At 42.3% G+C, this 21,965-nt stretch overlaps 1 protein-coding gene across 2 annotated transcripts in view; it reads right to left on the bottom strand.

The window, feature by feature from the left end:
- ANTXR1 (ANTXR cell adhesion molecule 1) overlaps positions 1–21,679 on the bottom strand; it is a 207,805-nt gene extending 186,126 nt beyond the window's left edge. Inside the window, exon 1 of one of the 2 annotated variants that reach the window (XM_044279268.1) lies at positions 21,279–21,679. In XM_044279268.1, the coding sequence (XP_044135203.1) occupies positions 21,279–21,424 (146 nt within the window). In that variant the 5' untranslated portion in view covers positions 21,425–21,679. The remainder of the gene's footprint in view (positions 1–21,278) is intronic. The other variant, XM_044279269.1, reaches the window with a different exon arrangement.
- Between the last annotated feature and the right edge of the window lie 286 nt (positions 21,680–21,965).

Below are 21,965 nucleotides of genomic sequence, written 5' to 3'. Positions count from 1 at the left end.
GACTTGCCACCTTCCCAGGTTGGGTCAGTGATTTCATCGTCCACCACCTCCTCTTCCACTTCCTCACTCTGGTCATCCTCCTGACTTGTTGACCTAACAAGAACCTCACTTATTGACAACTGTGTCTCATCCTCATCATCAACCTCTTGAGACACTAATTGCCATTGACTTATTGGCAACTGTGTCTTATCATCATCATCCACCTCGTGAAACACAAATTGCCGTTCCCCACGTCATCTTCTTCTGACTGTGAATGATCAAGAGTTTGGGAATCAGTGCACAAGATCTCCTCATGTCCATCTTCAAGCGGGTTTGGCGAGAGGCCCAAATCAAGGAATGGTGAGGAAAAGAGCTCCTCGGAAGATCTGAGTGTGGGATCACTTGTTTGGCAAGACTCTCCATGGTGGGAGGAAGGAGGATCGGGGTGAGGATTCTGTTGACCAGACTCTTGACTACTGAGACTGGACTTTGTGGAAGACAGGGTGGTGCTTAACCGACTGGAAGCATTATCTGCTGCACTCCAACCGACCACCTGGTCGCACTAGTGTGACTTCGAGAGTAGTGTCATGCGCCGCCCTGCAAACTGGGACATGAAGCTAGGTATTGTGGATGAGTGTGTTTCTTGTGCTCTGGCAGCAGGCACAGTTTCACCGCGCCCAGGGCCATGCCCTCTGCGTGAACCATCAGCAGCACGGCCACTTCCCCGTCCCTTACTGCATATTAAATGGTATATATGCTTGCAAGTATGTCAAACCTACAGTAGAGCAGGTTGTGTAAGTGTATGCGCAAATAAATTACACTGAATGTCACAGATATTTAGGATGTGCAAACGTTATACAGGAGTTGTAGCGTAGGTAATGTTGCTGTCACCAGCGTCCAACAATTACATTGAATGTCACAGATATTTAGGATGCGCAAACGCTATGCAGGAGATGTTGTGCAGGTAATGTCGCTGTCACCAGTTGCGAAAAAATTACACTGAATGTCACAGATATTTAGGATGCACAAACATTATACAGGAGATGTAGCGCAGGTAATGTCGCTGTCACCAGCGGCAAAAAAAATTACACTGAATATCACAGATATTTAGGATGCGCAAATGTTATACAGGAGATGTAGCGCAGGTAATGTCGCTGTCAGCAGCGGCCAAACAATTGCGCTGAATGTTGCAGATATTTAGAATGCGCAAATGTAACACAACAGATGTAGCAGAGGTTGTGTCACTGTCAGCAGCGGCCAAATAATTGCACGCAATTTAGTGCAGGTCGCTCTAATAATATATATTGCAGCCAGAAAAAACAATAGTCCTTAAAAGGACTTTTGGGTCTCTAACACCTTTCAACACTAAACCCTGCCTAAAAAACAAAAAACAAACTATTCCTGTCCCTACACTATCTGTCCCTTCTGCTGCAGCTCGCCCTGACTAAGACTGAGCCTAACCACGTGTCATCAGGTGCTATATAGCACCCGATTCCGCATTCCGGCCAGCCAGTCACTGTAATGCCAGGAACCAACATGGCTACAGCATTACAGTGAGTGCCAGTACTTCAGAGCAAAATGGTGTTTGACCGACCATGCTCGCCCTACACTATAAATTACATTACTGCTTATGAAAATGTGTAGAAATCTGAGTCTCAATTCCTTCTGGGATTCAAGTCCCCAGCTATCCCTTGGTTGAACTTGATGACCGTTTTTCTTTTTTTTTTATCGTATAAACTATGTAACTATTTATAGCTAATATAAATTACATGTACAGTCTGTAGATGCCACTGCAGATACTTAGAACAGAAGATATTTGAGATAAAGTAGTGCATAAATCGATCGCTGTAATCTGGGAACATGGCCTCAAGTGCTCTCTTTGCTCGCAGTGACGTCACAGGCGACATAAAGCATTACATCGAGCCCAATACCATCAATAGACTGACCATGGACTGCACAGGCATATCCACTCCCACCCTTATTCCTCTACAACTCAGAATTCCTACCAGAGTATTTAAAAAATGGGTTTTCTAAACGAGACCTCGCCTTCAAAGTGCAAACATGATATGGAATGTTTTTCTAACAGGTTTTGCTAATAATTATTCATGGCTTGCCTTGGTTTCTAGACATAAGTACTCTATTCCATGTCTCGTGATTATTGCATCATTTCACAATATTTTTCCCTGAAAAGCAAAACTCACTGTTTTTTTAAACAACCAAAAGCTTATCAAAAAGAAAAAACTGTATGGTATTAAATGGGTTTTCCAGGCTCCACATGTTGATGACCTATTGATGTGGCCAATTTGTGGGGGTCCACACCTGGCACCCCCACTGATCAACTGTTCTCTGCAGATCTACCACTTTGAATGGAGCCAGAAAAACAGATACATGTAAAGTGCATAGGCTGCACTCGGTTCCTGCACCATTCAAGTGAATGGGGGCTGAGCTGCAGTAACCCAGCACAGTCACTGCACTATGAAAGGAGCTCTGCTTCTGGCTCACTTCCCAGTGGAATTTCAGGCATTCAAGGCTGCAGGGGACAGCTGATCGGTGGGGTTGCAGGGTGTCAGACCCTCACTGATTGGATATAATAATGACCCCTCCTAATCATATATTGCACATTTCTGGAGCCTGGAAAGGCCCTTTAAAGCAATAACCGACCTAATGCTCAGAGAATTTAGGATGGTTTTCTTCAAGCATGTTCAGGTTCAAGCGTCAAAAGGCTTTCAGAAAGAGTTAATTCTTTCAGGCCCAAAAGTTACTTCAAACTCCAACGGAAGTACATGGTTATTTTGGTTTATGAACTATAGCTCTACGAGCATCCATTATCAGACGACTGTAAAAAATAATCAACTTGTAGACCGGTTGTCACCAAGATGCTATGGTCATAATAAGCAATGTGTAATAGAGAGAGAATTTGTTGATCAAAGTCAAGAAACAAGGGATGCAACATCTTGTTTCTGTTCAAGAGGACATTTTTTGTATTACGGTCCATATGTCTGCTCCTACAACCATATGGAACCTTACATCTGAAAGGTCTTGTAGTACTCTGTCAGGAACATATTACTGGTAAACTCTCTTTTAGGTTGTTGAGGTTTGAATGTTGTGCTAGACCGGATATTTACTCAGTCCACATTCTCGTATAGACCAAATTATTCATATACTGTATTTATTAATATGCCAATTGGCATATTGAGAATTACACAAACAATTACACAAAATGTTACATAGAACACAAGCCCTGATTTATCACACCTTCTCTTCTGAATTCTGGCATCAAAAAATCTTGAAATAACGTTTTTGCGACTTTTTATACTTACTTGTGCAAAATTTTGCGACTTTTTGCATTTTTACACCAGTCGCTTCAGTTTTGTAAAAAGTGTGATGATCTGATCAGCGCGCGTGAGAATTGGAGTGTTTTCTTCAATCAAGATGGGTGCGGCGGCCTCTCCGCGATCAAATGGATCAGATGAGTAGGTTTTTTCTTTACCACCATTTCGGGAAGAATTGATTCATTACCACGAAGGGTCAAGAAATTCAAATATCTGGCAAATTTAATTTTTCCTGAAATTTGGATCGAATTCTACTTCATTAACTTCTATTTGCTCAACACTAATTATTACACTCCAGAAATACATCCAGGCCCATCTTGGACTCTTTTATTGTACTCACCATCACCACCTCCTCAGGCAGAGAGTTCCATAGTCTCACTGCTCTTACTGTAAATAATCCTTTTCTATGTTTGTGTACAAACTTTCTTTCCTCCAGACGCAGAGGATGTCCCCTCGTCACAGTCACAGTCCTGGGGATAAATAGCTGATGGGAGAGATCTCTGTACTGACCCCTGATATATTTATACATAGTTATTAGATCTCCCCTCAGTCACCATTCCTATGCTTGCCTTGTTCACAGGAGCCCAGAACTGTACACAGTACTCCATGTGTGGTCTGACTAGCGATTTGTAAAGTGGTAGGACTATGTTCTCATCACAGGCAGCCATGCCCTTCTGATGCAACCCATTATCTTATTGGCCTTAGCAGCAGCTGCCTGACACTGGTTTCTACAGTTTAGTTTTCTATCCACTAAAATTCCTAAGTCCTTTTCCATGTCAGTGTTACCCAGTGTTTTACCATTTAGTATGTACGGGTGACTTGCATTATTCCTTCCCATGTGCATGACCTTACATTTGTCAGTGTTAAACCTCATCTGCCACTTCTCTGCCCAAGCCTCCAATATATCCAGATCCCTCTGTAGCAGTATACTGTCCTCCTCCATGTTAATTACTTTACACAATTTAGTGTAATTTGCAAAAATTTATATTTTACTGTGCAAGCCTTCTACAAGATTATTAATAAATATATTGAAGAGGATAGGGCCCAGTACTGACCCCTGAGGTACTCCACTAGTGACAGTGACCCAATCTGAGTGTGTACCGTTAATAATCACCCTCTGTTTTGCCTTGGTTGAACTTGATGGACGTTTTTCTTTTTTCAACCGTATAAACTGTTACTATATGTAGCTTATATAAATTACATGTACAGTCTGTAGATGCCACTGCAGATACTCAGAACAGAGTGAAGTAGTGCATAAATCGATCGCTGTAATCTGGGAACATGGCCACAAGTGCAAAGTGACGTCACAGGCGACATAAAGCATTACATCGAGCCCGATAACATCAATAGACTGACCATGGACTGCACAGGCATATCCACGCCCCACCCTTATTCCTCTACAACTCAGAATTCCTACCAGAGTAATTAACAAATTGGTTTTCTAAACGAGACCTCGTCAAAGTGCAAACATGATATGGAATGTTTTTCCAACATGTTTTGTTAATAATTATTCATGGCTTGCCTTGGTTCTAGACATAAGAACTTTATTCCATGTCTCATGATTATTGCATCATTTCACAATATTTTTCCCTGAAAAGCAAAACTCACTGTTTTTTTAAACAACCAAAAGCTTATCAAAAAGAAAAAGCTGTATGGTATTAAAGGGGTTTTCCAGGCTCCACATGTTGATGATGTATTGATATGACCAATTTATGGGGGTCCACAGCTGGCACCCCCACTGATCAACTGTTCTCTGCAGATCTACCACTTTGAATGGAGCCAGAAAAACAGATACATTTAAAGTGCATTGGCCGCACTGGGTTACTGCACCATTCAAGTGAATGGAGGCTGAGCTGCAGTAACCCAGCACAGTCACTGCACCATGAAAAGAGCTCTGCTTCCGGCTCCATTACCAGTGGAATTTCAGGCATTCAAGGCTGCAGGGGACAGCTGATCGGTGGGGTTGCAGGGTGTCAAACCCTCATTCATTGGATATTAATGACCCCTCCTAATGATATATTGCAAATATCTGGAGCCTGGAAAGGCCCTTTAAAGCAAAAAACTACCTAATGCTCAGAGGGTTTGAAACATAACCTCATAAATAAGATGCATTTAGTATGTACTGGTGACTTGCATTGTTGCTTCCCATGTGCATAACCTTACATTTGTCAGTGTTAAACCTCATCTGTCACTTCTCTGCCCAAGCGTCCAATCTATCCAGATCCATCTGTAGCAGTATACTGTCCTCTTCCTTGTTAATTACTTTACACAGTTTAGTGTCATCTGCAAAAATTGATATTTTACTGTGCAAGCCTTTTACAAGATCATTAATAGATATATTAAAGAAAATAGGGCCCAATACTGACCCCTGAGGTACTCCACTAGTGACGGTGACCGCACCAATACTGACCCCTGAGGTACTCCACTAGTGACAGTGACCCAATCTGAGTGTGTACCATTAATAACCACCCTCTTTTTTCTATCACTGAGCCAGTTACTTACCCACATACAGACATTTTCTCTCAGTCCAAGTATTCTCATTTTATATACTAACCTTTTATGTGGTACAGTGTCAAATCGTTGTGAGAAGTCAAGATAAATGACATCCATTGAATGGCTGCGGTGAAGTCTAGAACTTACCTCGTCATAGAAACTGATTAAATTAGTTTGATAGAACCAATACCTCATGAAACTATGCTGATGTTTTACGCTTATCATCACCGAGAGACTCCAGAATAGAATCTCTTGGAAAACCTTCAAGCAGTTTACCAACGACAGATGTTTGACTTACAGGCCTATAGTTTCCAGTCTCTGTTTTTGACCCTTTTTTTAACACTGGCACCACATTTGCTAAGCACCAATCCTGTGGAACACTCTCTGTCAATAAAGAGTCCTTAAATATCAGAAATATGGGTCTGTCTATTACATTACATAATTCTCTTAGGATACGGGGGTGTATGCCATCTGGACCTGGTGGTTTGTCTACTTTAATATTTTAATCTTCCTAGGTCAGACAGGGCACTTTAAATGGAGCTCTGCCCCGTCTGCACTGGAGCTCCGCCCCATCCCCATTATAGTCAATGGGGACGAAGCGGCAGCACGGTGAAATAGCCGCAGGACGGATCCGACAGGGTTACCAGCCTGTCGGATCGGTCCTGCCGCAAGTGTGAAAGTAGCCTTAGACAGGTTTCCAAAACAGGAGGCTTCATTTGGATCAAGAAATAGTTGCGTCCCCTCACCAAAACTCACCGAGGCCCATCTATTCCCTGTCATCTGCTGGGATTAAAGTCTGTTACCATTAAACCCTCAGCATTCACCAGATGCTTATGATCCTGGGTCTAGACCCACCCAATACTAATAGCCTGTGGATCACTGGTAAGAATAGATGCTACATTGAGATGCAAAGTATGGAACATCTTCCCACTTCAATATTTCAGAGTCAGTTTGCCTTTTAAATTAAATTTGTTAAAGGTATTTCCACGTCTGGTACATCTAAGACATGGGAATCGCTCCTATTTCAAGAATGGAACCCAGCAATGAGTGGAGATCTGTGCATGTGCATGTGCCATGTCCTCTTAATACACTGCTATATGCAAGTGTGCTCAGATATTTTTGGAAGTCCCATATCAGTGAACGGAGAGTAAGTCCCGCAAGTGCAGCCAGCTCTTCATTTACCACTATGAGACTTACAATAATAGCTGAGACTATTTTCCTGTGTCCCATAGTGGTGAATGGAGGGTGGCCACATACGTGCCGTGGGCTGTGTGCTCTTCAGGACCCTGTTTTAGAGAAAACACTGGGTCCCAGAAGTGGGACCCACACCTGTCAGATATTTATGGCATATCCTAGCGATATGCCAAAAATGTCCCAGATGGGAATACCCCTTTAAGAGTCACAGGGAATGAGAGAAAAGAACGCAACCGGCACTGCTACATGCACCCATGCAGTCACTGGAGCATATAAAACACTTGGATCCCGAACCTTCACGGTGGTGCTCTGTCGGTGATATAGTAATTATGATGATAGCAGAAGAAAAAAGCACTGCGGCACTCACCACTGGTCACAAAGTTGCTGTTTGCAGTTTTATTTTTCAAATACACATTGTGGACGCAGACAGGACACAGGTGAATGAACAGGCCTGTTCATTCACCTGTGTCCTGTCTGCGTCCACGATGTGTATTTGAAAAATAAAACCCCTTTAAGAGTGTTTCTACATTTATGGAAAATATTTCTGTGATCGAAAATCTGTTCCTGACATGTTGCATTGCCATTAGGGAATTCCATTATAGGTTCTGTTATAACAGACTTATAACGGAACATAACGGAATTCTAGGACGGAATGCAAAATAGAAACCTTTAAGAGGCATTTGGCCAGATTTATCATTAGCTCAAGATAGAATAATGGAGTGAAAAAGTCGCAAAAAAATGCGCAATCGCTAAAACTGCGCACAAATCTGCTCTGCACTATGCTCGCCAGTTTTCTGAAAGTGGCCTGTTTTCTTATATTAATCTCTAGACAGATTTACTATTGGGACTATTTAAAAAGTCGCTAAAAAAATGCGCAATTTCACTCCAGTAAGGACCATGCTTATCTTATGAGACTTTTTAATAGAACATGCGACTTTTTCGTAAGGACGTGTGACTTTTGTAAAGCTGCTTACTGACAGATAAACTGCTACCGTCAAACCACATTTATTACAGTCTTAAAGGGCCAATCATAAATCTGACTTGGCTAAAACTGACTTTAGCCATATGTGAAAGTGGAGTGAGCTGTCAGACTAATGATAAATCTGGCCCAGTATGTTTTGCTCCGTCCTTATACATGACAAAGGGGACAAATAACGGTTCCGTCTGGTTCCTTTATACATGACGGAAAAATAGTCCTGTCGCCAGAACCTAAAACGGAATTCAATAACGCCCATGCGAACCCGCCCTTAATGGTAATTCATCTCTTGCATACACGTGGATTCTTGCAAATCCCATTCAGGTAAATGGGACAGTTGCAGGAATTTCTGGAACAAATCTGCTGTTTGTGAACATGCCTGAATGCCTTCTTCAGCAGTGACAATCAACTTCACATCTACACAGAAAAACTTTTTCTTCATCTGACTGCAGATGCTGCTGGTGGCAGTATAGTCTGTGCTGTGAGCCACTGGTTTCAATCCAATACATCCAGTCTACTTCTCCATAATTTATATACTGTAGCTGACAAATTCCATGAATTCTAATAATGACCCCCACAGACAGCGCACACACACAGGAAATATCGTACACTAGTCTCTAGATAGCACTAGCCGTCACTCCACCCTCTGTGTTCTGTTCTGATATACAGTACTTTAATTCTTTCCATCATCGATTCTCAAGATTTTAACCAAAATTGAGGCCCAACATTATAGGCGGGATTTATGCCAGTTCCTAAAATGCCATATAGTAAGCAATCACATACACCATGATATTTCAACCACAATCAGACAAGTTCTTATAGTCGTGGTGTTTTTTTCTTTTACACCTAACATACCAGTTGCTGTCTAGACCAGCAGAAGAAGAGTTAAGAGATGTTGAGTGGGCCAGACTTTTATAAAGCCCAGTGGGAAGCAGACCATATGCGCTGAACGTCAATGGGACGGAGTCTGCTTTGGATGGTTTATGTCAATGATTAGCTTGGGCATAATTATATATTTTTTTTGGCATCTTCTCAAGTAATGACCTCACCGCTCAATTGTACAGAAACGTTTCTGGGCACATTTTTGCAGTACATCCGCACTAATACATCTGACAAATAGCATACAAACTAGTGCGACTGTAGCAGAACTCCTCTGCAAAAATAATATTCTCAAACGGAAGAATGATCTTGACCTCAGGTTGGCTTATTCTAAAGTCATGTTAAATCAATATAGAAATATATTACAAATGAAGAAAATAAAGTTACGTAACCACTGGATGCAGTGCCTATATGACCCATAGCAGTGGTGGACATATCATGTGTGCAGCGGCACATGGGCCCTGTAATCCAAGAGGTCCTCTCTCTTACTAAATATATATATATATATATATATATATATATATATATACTTTCTACTGGTTTGCATGTAAAGCTCTATTAATTACTTATGGTTTGCAGTCCACCATCAACATTGGTGAAGGTATTGTAATAGAGAAGGGTTTTGAAACAGGGTGATGATTAACAGCAAGCACCTAACTCTTTACCAATCTGTTGCTGGACACCAAGGGGCCACATACAGTTGTGTACAAAGGTCTTCTGCCGCATACATCTGTCTATGACCAACACAGAGAGGTGGACTGCATTGTATAATACTGTCTTTGAGAAACCTCCTACTAGGGTGGCCAGACCTTCGACTTTAGTTCAGAAAGTCCGGTTTTCTGGCACCCTGTCCTCCATACAGCGAAAGTGTAGTAACCGAGACCTGGGGGTCCTACAAATTGTATGTTGTTATCTTATGTATTTCACTGTTTGTTTCCTGGCTGTTACTACCAGCAAGGAAGGAATGGCAAAGGTGGGCAGGAACAGGGTTAAACACCCTGTTTCCCCCCTCGTGGTAGAAGTGGGCTGGTCCTGCTTCCTGCCAAGATAGGGAAGGGTTCCTGTCTAGAGTGGAGAGGACCATCACTCAGCAAAGTGAACTGCTATATTCAGCTTCTACAGACACTTCTGTGAAGTGAGGGAATAGAGCTAAGCCACCCATCACCAAACGATCGCTAGGTCAGTATCACCTAAGTGCTGAATTACCATCAATCAACCTGCCTCAATATCCTTGCCGGTGCCAGAGAAGAATTGCACTAAAACCTGCTGCTACTGTATGTATTTAAAGTTCTTTGTTGTAATTAGCAAAAAAGATGTTGATTTGTTTATCTCTGGCCTCATTCTTCAGTACTATAATTCCACTGCACTGATTCCCAGGGAGCAGCAGCCTGAGGGAGTTCTCCGTGACACAACACTTCAGTCACTAGAGCCGGCCGACATGTCTGAGGTTGAGAAAAGCAGTAAGGGCCCATGCACAGCTCACCTTAAGGGTCCATTCACACGTCCGCAAATGGGTCCGCATCCGTTCCACAATATCGGGAATGGGTGCGGACCCATTCATTCTTTATGGGTCCGGAAGAGATGTGGAGAGCACATTATGTGCTCTCCGCATCCGCATTTCCAGAGCGCGGCCCCGAACTTCCGGGCTTTGGCCCCGAACTTCCAGGCCACGGCTCAGCAAAAAAATAGAACATGTCCTATTCTTGTCCGCAATTGCGGACAAGAATAGGCAGTTCTATGGTGGCTGCCGGCCAGGTGTATTGCAGATCCGCAATACACTACGGACGTGTGCATGGACCCTAGGGTCTTCCTCTCTTTTTTTTTTCTGCTGTGAGTTATAAGAATCATCAAGGACTTATTTGACCATATAATAGTATAATAAAGCTTCCGAGTGAACATACTTTTACAATTCAAGAAATTTTGAGGGGGAACACTACTCCTTAAAGGGGTATTACAATCTAAACATTTGTGGCATATTGCTACGATAGCATATACCACAACTTTCAGATGGGTGTAGGTTCCACCTCTAGGAACGGATCATATCTCGGGAATGGGACCTCTGACGTTAAATTGGGAGCAGCCCCATAGTGGTGAATTGTGCCTGCATTTGCACGTTGTGCTCTCCTTCAAATAAGGGGCACCATTTTCAAGATATGAGCAGGTCCCAGGAGTGGGACCCACACCTACGTGACATTTGTGGCATATCCCAGCGACATGCGATAAATGTTATGAGAAAACACCTTTAAAGGGACCCTGTTGCATCGAACATATAGTGCGATCTGCAGGCACCATTTTATACAACAGGAGCAACTGAGAAGATTGGTATGTAGCTTTATGGGCAAACATTTAATATACAGTGTATTTGGAAAGTCTTCAAACCCTTTCACTTTTTACATTTTGTTCTGTTTCAGCCATGTGTTAAAATAAAAAAAATTCAAGTTGTCCCCGATCATTCTGCACTCAATCCCCCTTGCAAATTTATTTAAAAAGAAAAACTAACATTTTGCATGGACATAAGTATTTAGACCCTTTGCTATGACATTTGAAATTAAGCTCTGGGGGCCTCCCATTTCTGTCATCTTTGAGATGTTTCTACACATTGATTAGAGTCTACCTGTGGTAAAGTTAGTTGATTGGACATGATTTGGAAAGGTACACCCCTGTCTATATAAGGTCTCGCAGCTGACAATGCATATTAAAGCAAAAACCAAGCAGATAGCCATGGATTTTTAGTATAGATTTTGGTATGGATTTTTAGTATGGATTTGAGCAAGGATGGCAAACATAGTACTCTTTTCTCTCTATCTTCCCAAATTCTCTTTCTGCAGAATCTATGGTTGAGATTTCGTGTGGTTTCTTCAATCAAGATGGCCACAATGGCTCTCTGCGAGCAAATGGATAAAATGAGTAATGTATTTTTCTAACCCTCATTAACCCCTGAAAGGCCTCAATTGTAAAGTCAGATGCCGCAATCTGTAATGAATGCCCACTACATACAATGGAATGCGATTTGTGATCAAGTAATTCTTTGTGAAATTCGTTAAAGCATCCAAATTAAGTTTTCCATAACTTCGCTCAAAGACGGTGATTCTCAGGATCTTTGGTCCAGTCTTGTGAGGAGTGAAGAACATGTAGCAGCTTCCTCTCTCTTCCTCTGCTAACCCACTACTACACTAGCTAGACTGAGCTAGGGGCTGAGGTAGGGTGGCTAACTCTGTCTCATCCATACCAAAGCTATGCTGGGTACATTACAATATATGAACACATAAAATAACATTAAATAGCATTACAGAACAAAACAATTTGCAAGTACCTGGTTCTCGAATACTGCACATTTTTGGAGAAACAAGGCACTGCTTATCACTTGCCTAATACCACCCATACAGTGAAGCATGGTGGTGGCAGCATCATGTTCTGCGGTTGTTTTTTAGCATCTGGGACAGGGAGATTGGTCAGAGTTAAGGTAAAGCTGAATGGAACAAAGTACAGAGATATTCTTAATGAAAACCTGATCCAGAGTGCTCTGTACCTCAGACTGGGCTTCCAACATGACAGTGACCAGCATACAGCCATGACAACACGGAAGTAGCTTAGGGACAACTCTGTGAATGTCCTTGAGTGACCCAACCAGAGCCCTGACTTGAACCCAATCAAACATGTCTGGAGAGACCTGAAAATGGCTGTCCACGACAGTCTTCATTCAACCTGACAGAGCTTGATAGAATCTGCAGAGAAGAATAGCAGAAAATCCACCAATTCAGGTGTGCAAACCTTGTGACATTATACTCAAGAAGACTGGAGGCTGGAATCACTGCGAAAGGTGCTTCAATTAAGTCCTGAGTAAAGGGTCTGAATACTTATGTCAATTCAAGATTCTAGTTTTTCCTTTTCAATTAATTAGCAAAGATTTCTATCATTATATTTTCACAGAATGATGTTGGGGGGAATTGACTGCAAAATGATAGGGGAAAAAAAACGTTATTTTTTTTATTTTAGCACAAAGCCTCAACAAAACAAAATGTGAAAAATATCAGGCCCCAGGTCATCAATGTCTCAGTCCTGAAAATTTTCTTTAACCGGGTTCTTTAAGATTAGAAAAACATGGCTGCTTTCTGCCGGAAACAATACCACTCTTGTTTTTGGGTTATGTCTGGTATTGCAGCTAAGATCCATTCACTTGAACAGGGCTGATTTGTAACACTAGGCACAACCAGCTGAGTGGTGATATTTCTGAAAGAGAGCAGCCATGTTTTTCTAATCTCACAAGAGAATATAGCTTCTACTAAAAATAATGGGTGCTCCACTTCCACTGTTTAAAGCTTATTTAAATATGTTGTCTCAGAAAATAAACCCTTTTGTGAGTGCAATGCAAAACACCATGGTTTATTTTAGATAGGAATGTCCTGATCCATCCGCTTTCATCCAGCTGCTCCTCTCAAGAGTCATGAAAGTTTCAAACCATCCAAAGTCAATACCATGTAGACACTATGCCTCAAGCCCCAGAGAAGCAGAGTCGAGGATGGGAGTGGTAGTGGCTCTGGCTGCAACAGTTATTCACAGTGGCAATCCTTACACTGAGGCATCCTAGGGCCGAGCAGTGACAGTAGGCTGCACATTTTCTTGCCTTGGGGCACACCCTGATGTTGGGCCTGATGTTGGGGCTCCTGCCTGATGGTAGTTGGGGTGTCCTCTGTATTATGAGTTTTGTATGAGTACAAGGCAGGAGATGTATGTAGATAATGACTGTGAGGAATATGGATTAATATTTACTGTCAGCCATGTCTTCACACCCACCATTTGCTGAAAGATGGCAGAGGAAATCAAGCTTCACAGGGGGGCCCTGCTTCAAAGCCGCAGCCAGATAGCAGAAAACTCCTAGCAGGCCACATTTGGTTACATTTCACACCTCCAGTCAGACAGCACAGATCCTGCAGGAAAACACCCAGCAGGAGGTATCAGCCCTTGCCAGGATCAATGATACCTCCCAGACATGTTGGCACCTACATTTCATAAGGAATTATGAATTGCCCGGCCATCGCTGGCACAAACTGGATACATGTTTGTGTCCTGGTGGCAACGATGAACATGCCCATGGTCTTTGTTTGAGGGTGGGATGCCAGGGAAGGGAGATATCCATCTCCCCACAGAAACCCAATAGCAGCACCATGTTTGGACTTTAGTTATAGCTGGAACCCAGGTGTATCCGTTGGTCCCAGAACCATCTCCCTGTAACCTTCTGAACTGGAGCTATAAACCCTTAAGGTTTTGTGGGTCATTTGCAGCCAGTCCAGCAGAGGGGGGGTGGACCCCTTCCAAAGGCCGTGAGGGGAGGGGCCAGCTACAGGCTAAAAGGCTTGTGCCAGCCAGCAGGCGGGTCTTTCACTGAAAGGGGGTCACATCGTGCAATGTGTTTGGAGGGACCTGTAACCAGCTGACATCACTGCCTCCGACGTGAATACAGCTAAGACCTCATCACTACCCAAAAGACTCATATATCCGGTAAACTGACTTATTGTTCTGCTTAACCCTGTTGTACCTATATCACTTGTATCTGTAACCTCAGACCACTGTATATATTCTCTGTGTGTATAGTGTTATATCTAGTGTGCCCTTAAGGTGATTACATATATAATTTAATCTTGTTCTATCTTGTATCTCAATCACGAATCCCCACGTCTGTGTTTCGGCCTAGTTATAAGCTACCCCGGGTTGGTTTCACACCCTATATAATCCCGTTAGCAGACCGGGCTTATATATACAAGAAACTGGTGGCAGATTTCTCGGGTTGAGACAGCGCTGTTTTTACTGCGGCCGTGAAAAGTCTCTCTCAGCTTGTGTCTGTGTAATGTACCAAGCTGACTTTACCTGCTCCTCTGGAGGGCGTAATGTCACGCTTTGGTAACAAGTGACCATACTGCGTCTCGTTAGCTCGACGTAGGTGACGTCAAGAGGGCACGAGGCCTGGTATTCGTCACAATGACGTTGGCAAATGACGCTGGGGTAGGGTGGCCAGATGCTTGGGTTTAGACCAGACAATCTGGTTTCCCGGCTCCCTGTCCTCTGTCCGGTGCAAGGCCAGGATGAATGCTTGGGTGTCCTCCTTTTCTGTGGCTCCTTGCTCAGACTGCAGTATTGTACTGTCTGAGCGTGAGCTACAGCTACAGACTGACTGACTGAGGCTTCTCTCACCCCCAGTCAGTCACTAGATCCAGCCAACATGTCACTTATTCTCAGTGCAAATCTTCCCAGATAGTGATGTATGGGTGTAGGCCAGGATGGGGTTTGTAGTACTCCTTCACTCTATCTCTCCAAAGTCTCTCTTTCTCTGCATAATATAAGGCTGGCAATAAGGCTCTCACAAACATGTCTGTAATTCCCAGACTGAGGGGTACTAAAGGATTAAAATATGGGTGCTCAGCACTGTGTCCAAGTATGGAAGGCTGTATTAGCATTGTCCCTGTCATGGCAGTAATACCTTACTGACTAGCTCCAATGCTTAGCCATGCAGATTCTGAGCCTTCTAGTTCTTTCTCTCTTTCTGCGGTACTGTGAAGCAGAGATGGCCTTTTTGATGCAAAGCTCCAAGAAGTGACCATATGAAGCTCCTCTCAGTTCCTCAGTTAACACTAGAGTCACACTCAGAACTAGAGGCAGACCTAAGTTTATTACAAAGCTTAACCCTGACTGATCAATACAAAGTTATATGGGTTATACAATACATCTAATAGCATTTAAGCAACAATAACAATTTAGGTGAGGTACTGCAACTATACTATACAATTTGTGTCTCCAATGGGGTACCATAACATCTTACAAAAGTACACACCGAGATGGCTTACACACTACTCCACAGTTTTTCTGTGTACTCAATCTAATCAAAAAGGTTGTGTGAGCTGCGATCCTGGAGCCAGAGTTGGATTTACAATTTCAAACCAGAACCTTGAAGCATTCTGTTACTGGCCCAGATCCTATGCAGAACTTGCTTTTGGGATTTGCATTAAAGGGGTAAATCCACTGCTGCATTCACTTCACATAGACATAGCACTGTCTACCTCAGCCCTATAGAGACTTGTGATTTCAGCTCTGGACTTCAATACGTACTGTAAGTCAGAATCAGCACAAATAAGTTGTTAAATGTATCCACTCAACTATTATTTCAATTATTTGTTCATATACGGCCTCTCTGAAACTACAACATTTATGGCCAAAGGGTAGGCCATGAATATTACAGCACCTCTTTTAATCAGCTGATTGCATTGCAATGCTGTGTCCCCATCCTTATTAACCAGACACAGTGCTATACTTTTGTGTTCGCTGTGCCTGGTTTTACAGTCCACTCCCATTTACTTGAATGGGTAGTTGCAGTGAGCTATAATACCAAAATATGGAGCTGTGACTGGTAAACAAAGTAGGAGGGGATGTGACCAGGGTTGGCTGGCCCACTAGAATACCAGAGGATCCTCCGCTGTGCCCAGGCTCTGATTCCAAAATGGGCCACAAAGATCCAGTAGAAAAAAAAAAATTTGACTGCCTTTGGAACCAGTCAGTTGCCACTAGGGTCTATTTCTTTGATTCAATTGATGAATCATTTCCTCTGGTGGGCCCAAGGATCCCCAGTCCAACACTGGATAAATCACCAATTTTGCAGGCCTGTATTGCCCCTTTATATACCAAATTCTTAAAGAGGTATTCTGGTTACAGAAAGTTATCCCCTATCCACAGGAGAGGGTATAACTTTTAGATTGGCCATCTCCAGAATTCCCATAGAAATGAATGGAGTGGCGGTGGGCATTTTGAACCAGCCACTCCATACATTTCTGGGGGGCTTCATGGGGTTTGAGTCCCCTATTCTTTTGGGTGTCTCAGCGGTAGGGCCCCCACTGATCTAATCGTTATCCCTTATCCTGTGGATAACTTTCTGTAACTGGAATACCCCTTTTATTTATTGTTAGTATTGCTCTCTCTTGCTGTGGGAATGCTTCAATATTAACATAAATGGTCATAGAGAATTTCATATTCTAAAGTATTGCAGTAAAAAAATTGTCACTTGAGTGTTTCCCTATATATTTTTGCAGTTTCCTCTGAGGTCCTCTCACAGCATTCCAAACACTGTAAAATGACTGTATGTCTTTAAGTGGGTCTTGAGCTCAGTAATTGAATGCATAGGGACCTACGTAAGTGTGGGACTGGGGGAAGATTACATTTCACATCTTGGACCCATTCTCTTTAAATCATCAGAATAGTTTAAACGTCAAGATAGGGTTTACTTTTTTTTCACAACCTCTGCATCTAATTTGTGAACAACTGAGAAGTATTAGCTTTTAATCCAAGGGATATCCACAGCCTCTCATATTCTGGGAAGGTTCTTTGGATTAACATCATACCTTCCCAGGAAAATATATACAACCGAACCCTGGACTGTAATGAAATGTAATGCTATTTCTTTAAAGTGACTTGAAGTGGTCAATGCTTATAGCGTATTTTATTCCACTAGGTGGCATTGCCAGTTAAAGCCGACAGCGCTGAACAACTTTTTGGAAGCCAAGTCGGTGGAATATTCATTACAACCACATTTTAGGTCAGGAATGGGAAACTCTTGGCAGCTACGTTATTGCTGAACTTAGTCTTCCACAATGCTCAGCCAGTTGTTCCTTCCATGGTTGGGTTGGGTCAATTATTATTTCTCTCTTGTGCATTATAGCCAATTAAATATAAAAAAATCACCAACCATGAACTCATTCGAACCTGAATATTAGTAACTTCACTCGCCATATAATAATCAAACGTTTTCTTCTTTACAAAAAAAGTCAAGGTCCACCCCAGGTTTCAGGGGTTGTCTAAGTTCAATGGTGTACTTCACTCAAGACCTAAAACTTAGGGCTCACTCACACGACCGTGGTTTGGTTCCACATCCGAGCCGCATTCACTTCAATGGGGCCGTAAAAGATGCAGACAGCACTCCGCGTGCTGTCAGCATCCGCTGCTCTGTTCCGTAGCCCCGCAAAAATTCTGAGTCATGTCCTATTCTTGTCCATTTTGCAGACAAGAATAGGCATTTCTATAAAGGGGCGTCCGTTTCGTTCTGCAAATTGCGGAAGGCACACAGGCGGCATCCGTGTTTTGCGGACCCACAATTTGCAGACCGCAAAATACGGCATGTTTGTATGAACAAGCCCTTATGCTGTCCCAGTAAATAATCTCAACAGCCACTTATCCCCATGATCCAATTAACAAGGGTCCAAGAAGGTGGCTTATGGGCATTTGTGTCAGAGGGTCATCAAACTAGAGAGCTGATTTTCTAGTGTCTTTGCATGGTTAAAATTGCGTGGAGTGGAACATCGGAAGAAGGGGTGATTTTAAATTAAACTTTTTTTTATTTAACATTACCCTTTTTTCTAGAAGATGACTTCTCTAATCTCTGGCTATCAGCACTAGTTGTATTGTAGCATCACGTGCTGGCCATGCAGATGAATGGCTAAACATGTCATGCACAGATGGTTTTGGTTTCCTAGAGAAGGAGCTGATTTACAGAGTGGCTCATAACAGGCATGGTATATGGAAGGGGATTTTCTTCATGCAACCCCTTTGCCTGCAGTTATAGCTAAATCTGAATGTTAGACTTTAAAGAGCACTTGTCAGCTGGATCATACTGCCTAGTAGGGTTGATCCTCGTGATTAAAATGATATATTTCCTTTGAAATTCGGTTGTGGTACTGCAAATGAGGGGAAGGCCTAGTTGCTCAGTGCAGCTCAGCTCCTCGAGCTCTCCAGTGCAGGCACCGCCTCTCAGTGCTTTAAAGCCTTGATTTCCATAAAGTATGAAATTATTTTTCTCAGGAACTGATTTTCACAATACAGGAAGCCTGGTTTAATAGGATTAATCCTGCTGACAGGTTCTCCTTAAATATTACTTACAAATTTATCTTCGGTATAAAACAAATATAGACACAGAATGGTTAGTACAAATGCAGTGTCCCAGAGGGCTACTGCAAAGGGTTAATTCAATGCTAAATGGGTTAATATCTACCATTAAGGGTTAATGTACTTTTCCTGCTTAGACTGTGATCCCAAGAGCTGTATATAGGTGGTGCAGCTTAGTTATTATGCCATGCTCAGACTCCCTCTCTGAGTCAGGTGCTTTCTAGAATTGTCTGATTGCATCAGCTAGAGAGCCTTGCCTAAGCAGCTGAAGTGTGAGGAGCTGCATATGTTAGTGTGAGGCCTTCTACAAAAGGTTTTCCATCCCTACATATTCAGGACAAGTGCCATTATTCTGGGAGAAGAAAAAGAAAAGCTATAGACTGTCTAGGATCACAGGAACTGTGCATGTTAGCAAATATAATGCTCGCTTAGGGTTATGGACTTTGCTGCTTGTGGAGAGGGTATATTGCTTCAGTGCGCACAGCACTTCTATAACGGATTGGCCATCTGTATGGGATTGGCCATCTGTATGGCAACTCCGGAATTCCTGTATTCTAGGAATAACTGGCTTCTGCAATGTTCATGAGACACATTTATCTGCAGAACTTGTGACATTTTGACTGGTGTCCTGCCCTGGGAAGAATAATTTGGGAAGCTCAGTGCATGTAATGATGTCATTAATGTCTTTTGTTGTCTAGATCATGAGGAAATCAGCCAGTACAATCAATATTGAATGTATTAGAGGTCTGATCAACGGCAGACCGATTCGTCAGATGTATATATTCCTTTTGACCTAAAATACAGAGACACATTAAATAGTATGAAGCCCATGCAGATATATAGCCTCTCAAGGCATCTCTGCCTTGAGCTTGAAACTCTAAGCCTGCTTCCATGAGCACAGCTGGCAGATCTGCAGCAGGGACGCAGGCAAAGACTCAGCTGAAGACAGGAAACAGCTGGCTCAGCTATTTTTCAAGCCTCCAGATATGTGCACTCATTCAGCACTGATCCATAGTAATCTCTTCATTTCAAGGGGAGTCTTAGAAGAAGAAAGTTAGAAACTGTTATGGAATTTTTTTAATGTCTACTTAAATACCCATATAATACCTGACTAAAAGTACCGTACCACTAAGGGGTGTAGTAAGAATCTATGGGGCCCTATAGCACAACTTGGAATGGAGCACCACTCCGTCATATTTTCTTCATTCTGTCCCATGTGTCTTCCTTTCGTTGGTCTCCTAGGAACCTACATTCATTTAAATACACCTTTACCTTCCATCACCCTAAAGTTAGCACAACCTATGGGGCTGACCCATATAGAGGCTGGCATACATACTACCCTGGTATTTATTCCCATGGCACCACTATTCAGCAAGAGACTAGTATAATTGCGCTAAAAAGTCCATGGTTGGGCAAGTTGTCCATGAACGTGAAGATGAAGCAGAGCTGAAACCCCAACTTAGAACTTGTGAGGTCATGCTGTGCTGGCTACACACTTCAATAACCATATATCTACCCTCTATTGTATCCTTCCATCTACCCACGGCATTATATCGTAAGTATGTTGGAGCTGCTTTCATATTACATAACGTGAGAAAATATGGAGGAGGTGAATGTGATAGATCCTGCCGAAGTATTATACACATTGTTTTTCCAGGTTCACATCTGCACACCATTTGCCCCGCATATGTGGGTCTGCAAACAGCTTTCTAGTTTCTTACTATTAAAAAAATAAATAAAAAAATCTACGAGTTCAGTCAAAACTGTGCCTTCCTATACCATATCTTCAAGATCAGCCACTCTACTTTGCATATTTAACTAGCCAATTGTACATTTGCATAATTTATGCATAATTACAAATCTTTAAGACTGCAACACATTTGCCTTTATTCTTTTAGGCCACCACATAACAATAAGTTGTGCCACATGACAATCTCAGCACTCCTAAATCTGCATGCAATAAAGCATCGCAATCAGCTGGCTTTTTTTTTGCCACTCTGCCACCTTCGTGTAGATGCCATGTTTGTTGTGTCCAGTTGCATAGAACAGAAGAGACAGACGATTTACTGAACATCCCTGTGTTGTTGGTTGATTAATGTCATACAGTGTCATCAGTCTGTCCAGTAGCTATCCTCTGATATTATGAGTTGACCCTCACTGAAACTTAAAACTATCCTGAAGAACTTAGAAGTTAGTTACCTGAAATCTAATATGGGTCATCATCTTGGAGTAGGTCATGAGCTGACCCATAACCACAGCAGTACACTTAAGTCTACTTTTTTACTTCAGGTCAATAACCCAACTGCATAAGCAATCTAAAAAAGATCTATGCATGCAGCCGAGGGTCAATTCACAGCATTTCCACTAATAATCTGGCGAGACACCTCAAATAACTTGTTGACTTGACACACAACCTGTCTTTTGATGCAAGAGGTAGACCAAGGCATTCTATACATTGCTTAAAAAGGAATTAGTCAGTGCCATAATGCTTCACCATCACTTACTTGTCCAACACGAAGTACAGGTCAAAACCTCCATAGCAGGAAGGTTCACCACCTTCTTTAGTACTACTTTGTCCATCACAAACCAAAAGAAATGTAACAAGGAGAAGAGGCTTTAAACCCAAATGGAAGGTGCACAATGCAGCCATAGTTATTCTGAACTTCCAGAAACCTGAAGAAAATGTTCTTCTTATGGATGCTCAATCCGCACAAAAGAATCCCAAATGCTCTCCACTTGAGGATCTGCCTTTGATTCTTTAACTTCTTCCTTTCTTTATACCTTCTGTCTTGGGTTTCAGGGCTAGTCCAGCAGGGTCTTCATATCTTTGTTGCTGTGAGGAATTTGCATGATATTTGTATGCAGCTCAGAGGAGGCACTGCACTGTTTAATGGGATGAAAACTTTTTCTTAACAAACTTGCTTTGTCTAAACCTGCAGACTTTTTTTCTGCTTGGGTTCACAGAGCAGGAATAGTACAAATCCTGACATCTTGTGATGATGAAGGAGAATGCAACATCTGAGATGGGTTAGGAAACTTACATGTGCTTTATGGCTTCTTTTGTATTCCTTATTGACTCTTTTATAAACTGGTTTAAAGAGGACCTGTCACTAATCCTCACATGTGTTTTTTTAGTAAATTCCCTATGAATGACAATTCTGGAGCACCTTTCTTACAAATCTGCATTAATC

Source organism: Bufo gargarizans, chromosome 2 (genome assembly GCF_014858855.1).
Source record: "Bufo gargarizans isolate SCDJY-AF-19 chromosome 2, ASM1485885v1, whole genome shotgun sequence".
NCBI lineage: Eukaryota > Metazoa > Chordata > Amphibia > Anura > Bufonidae > Bufo > Bufo gargarizans.
Note: the sequence above shows the minus strand (reverse complement) of the source record. Positions and strands in the feature narration are given on the sequence as shown.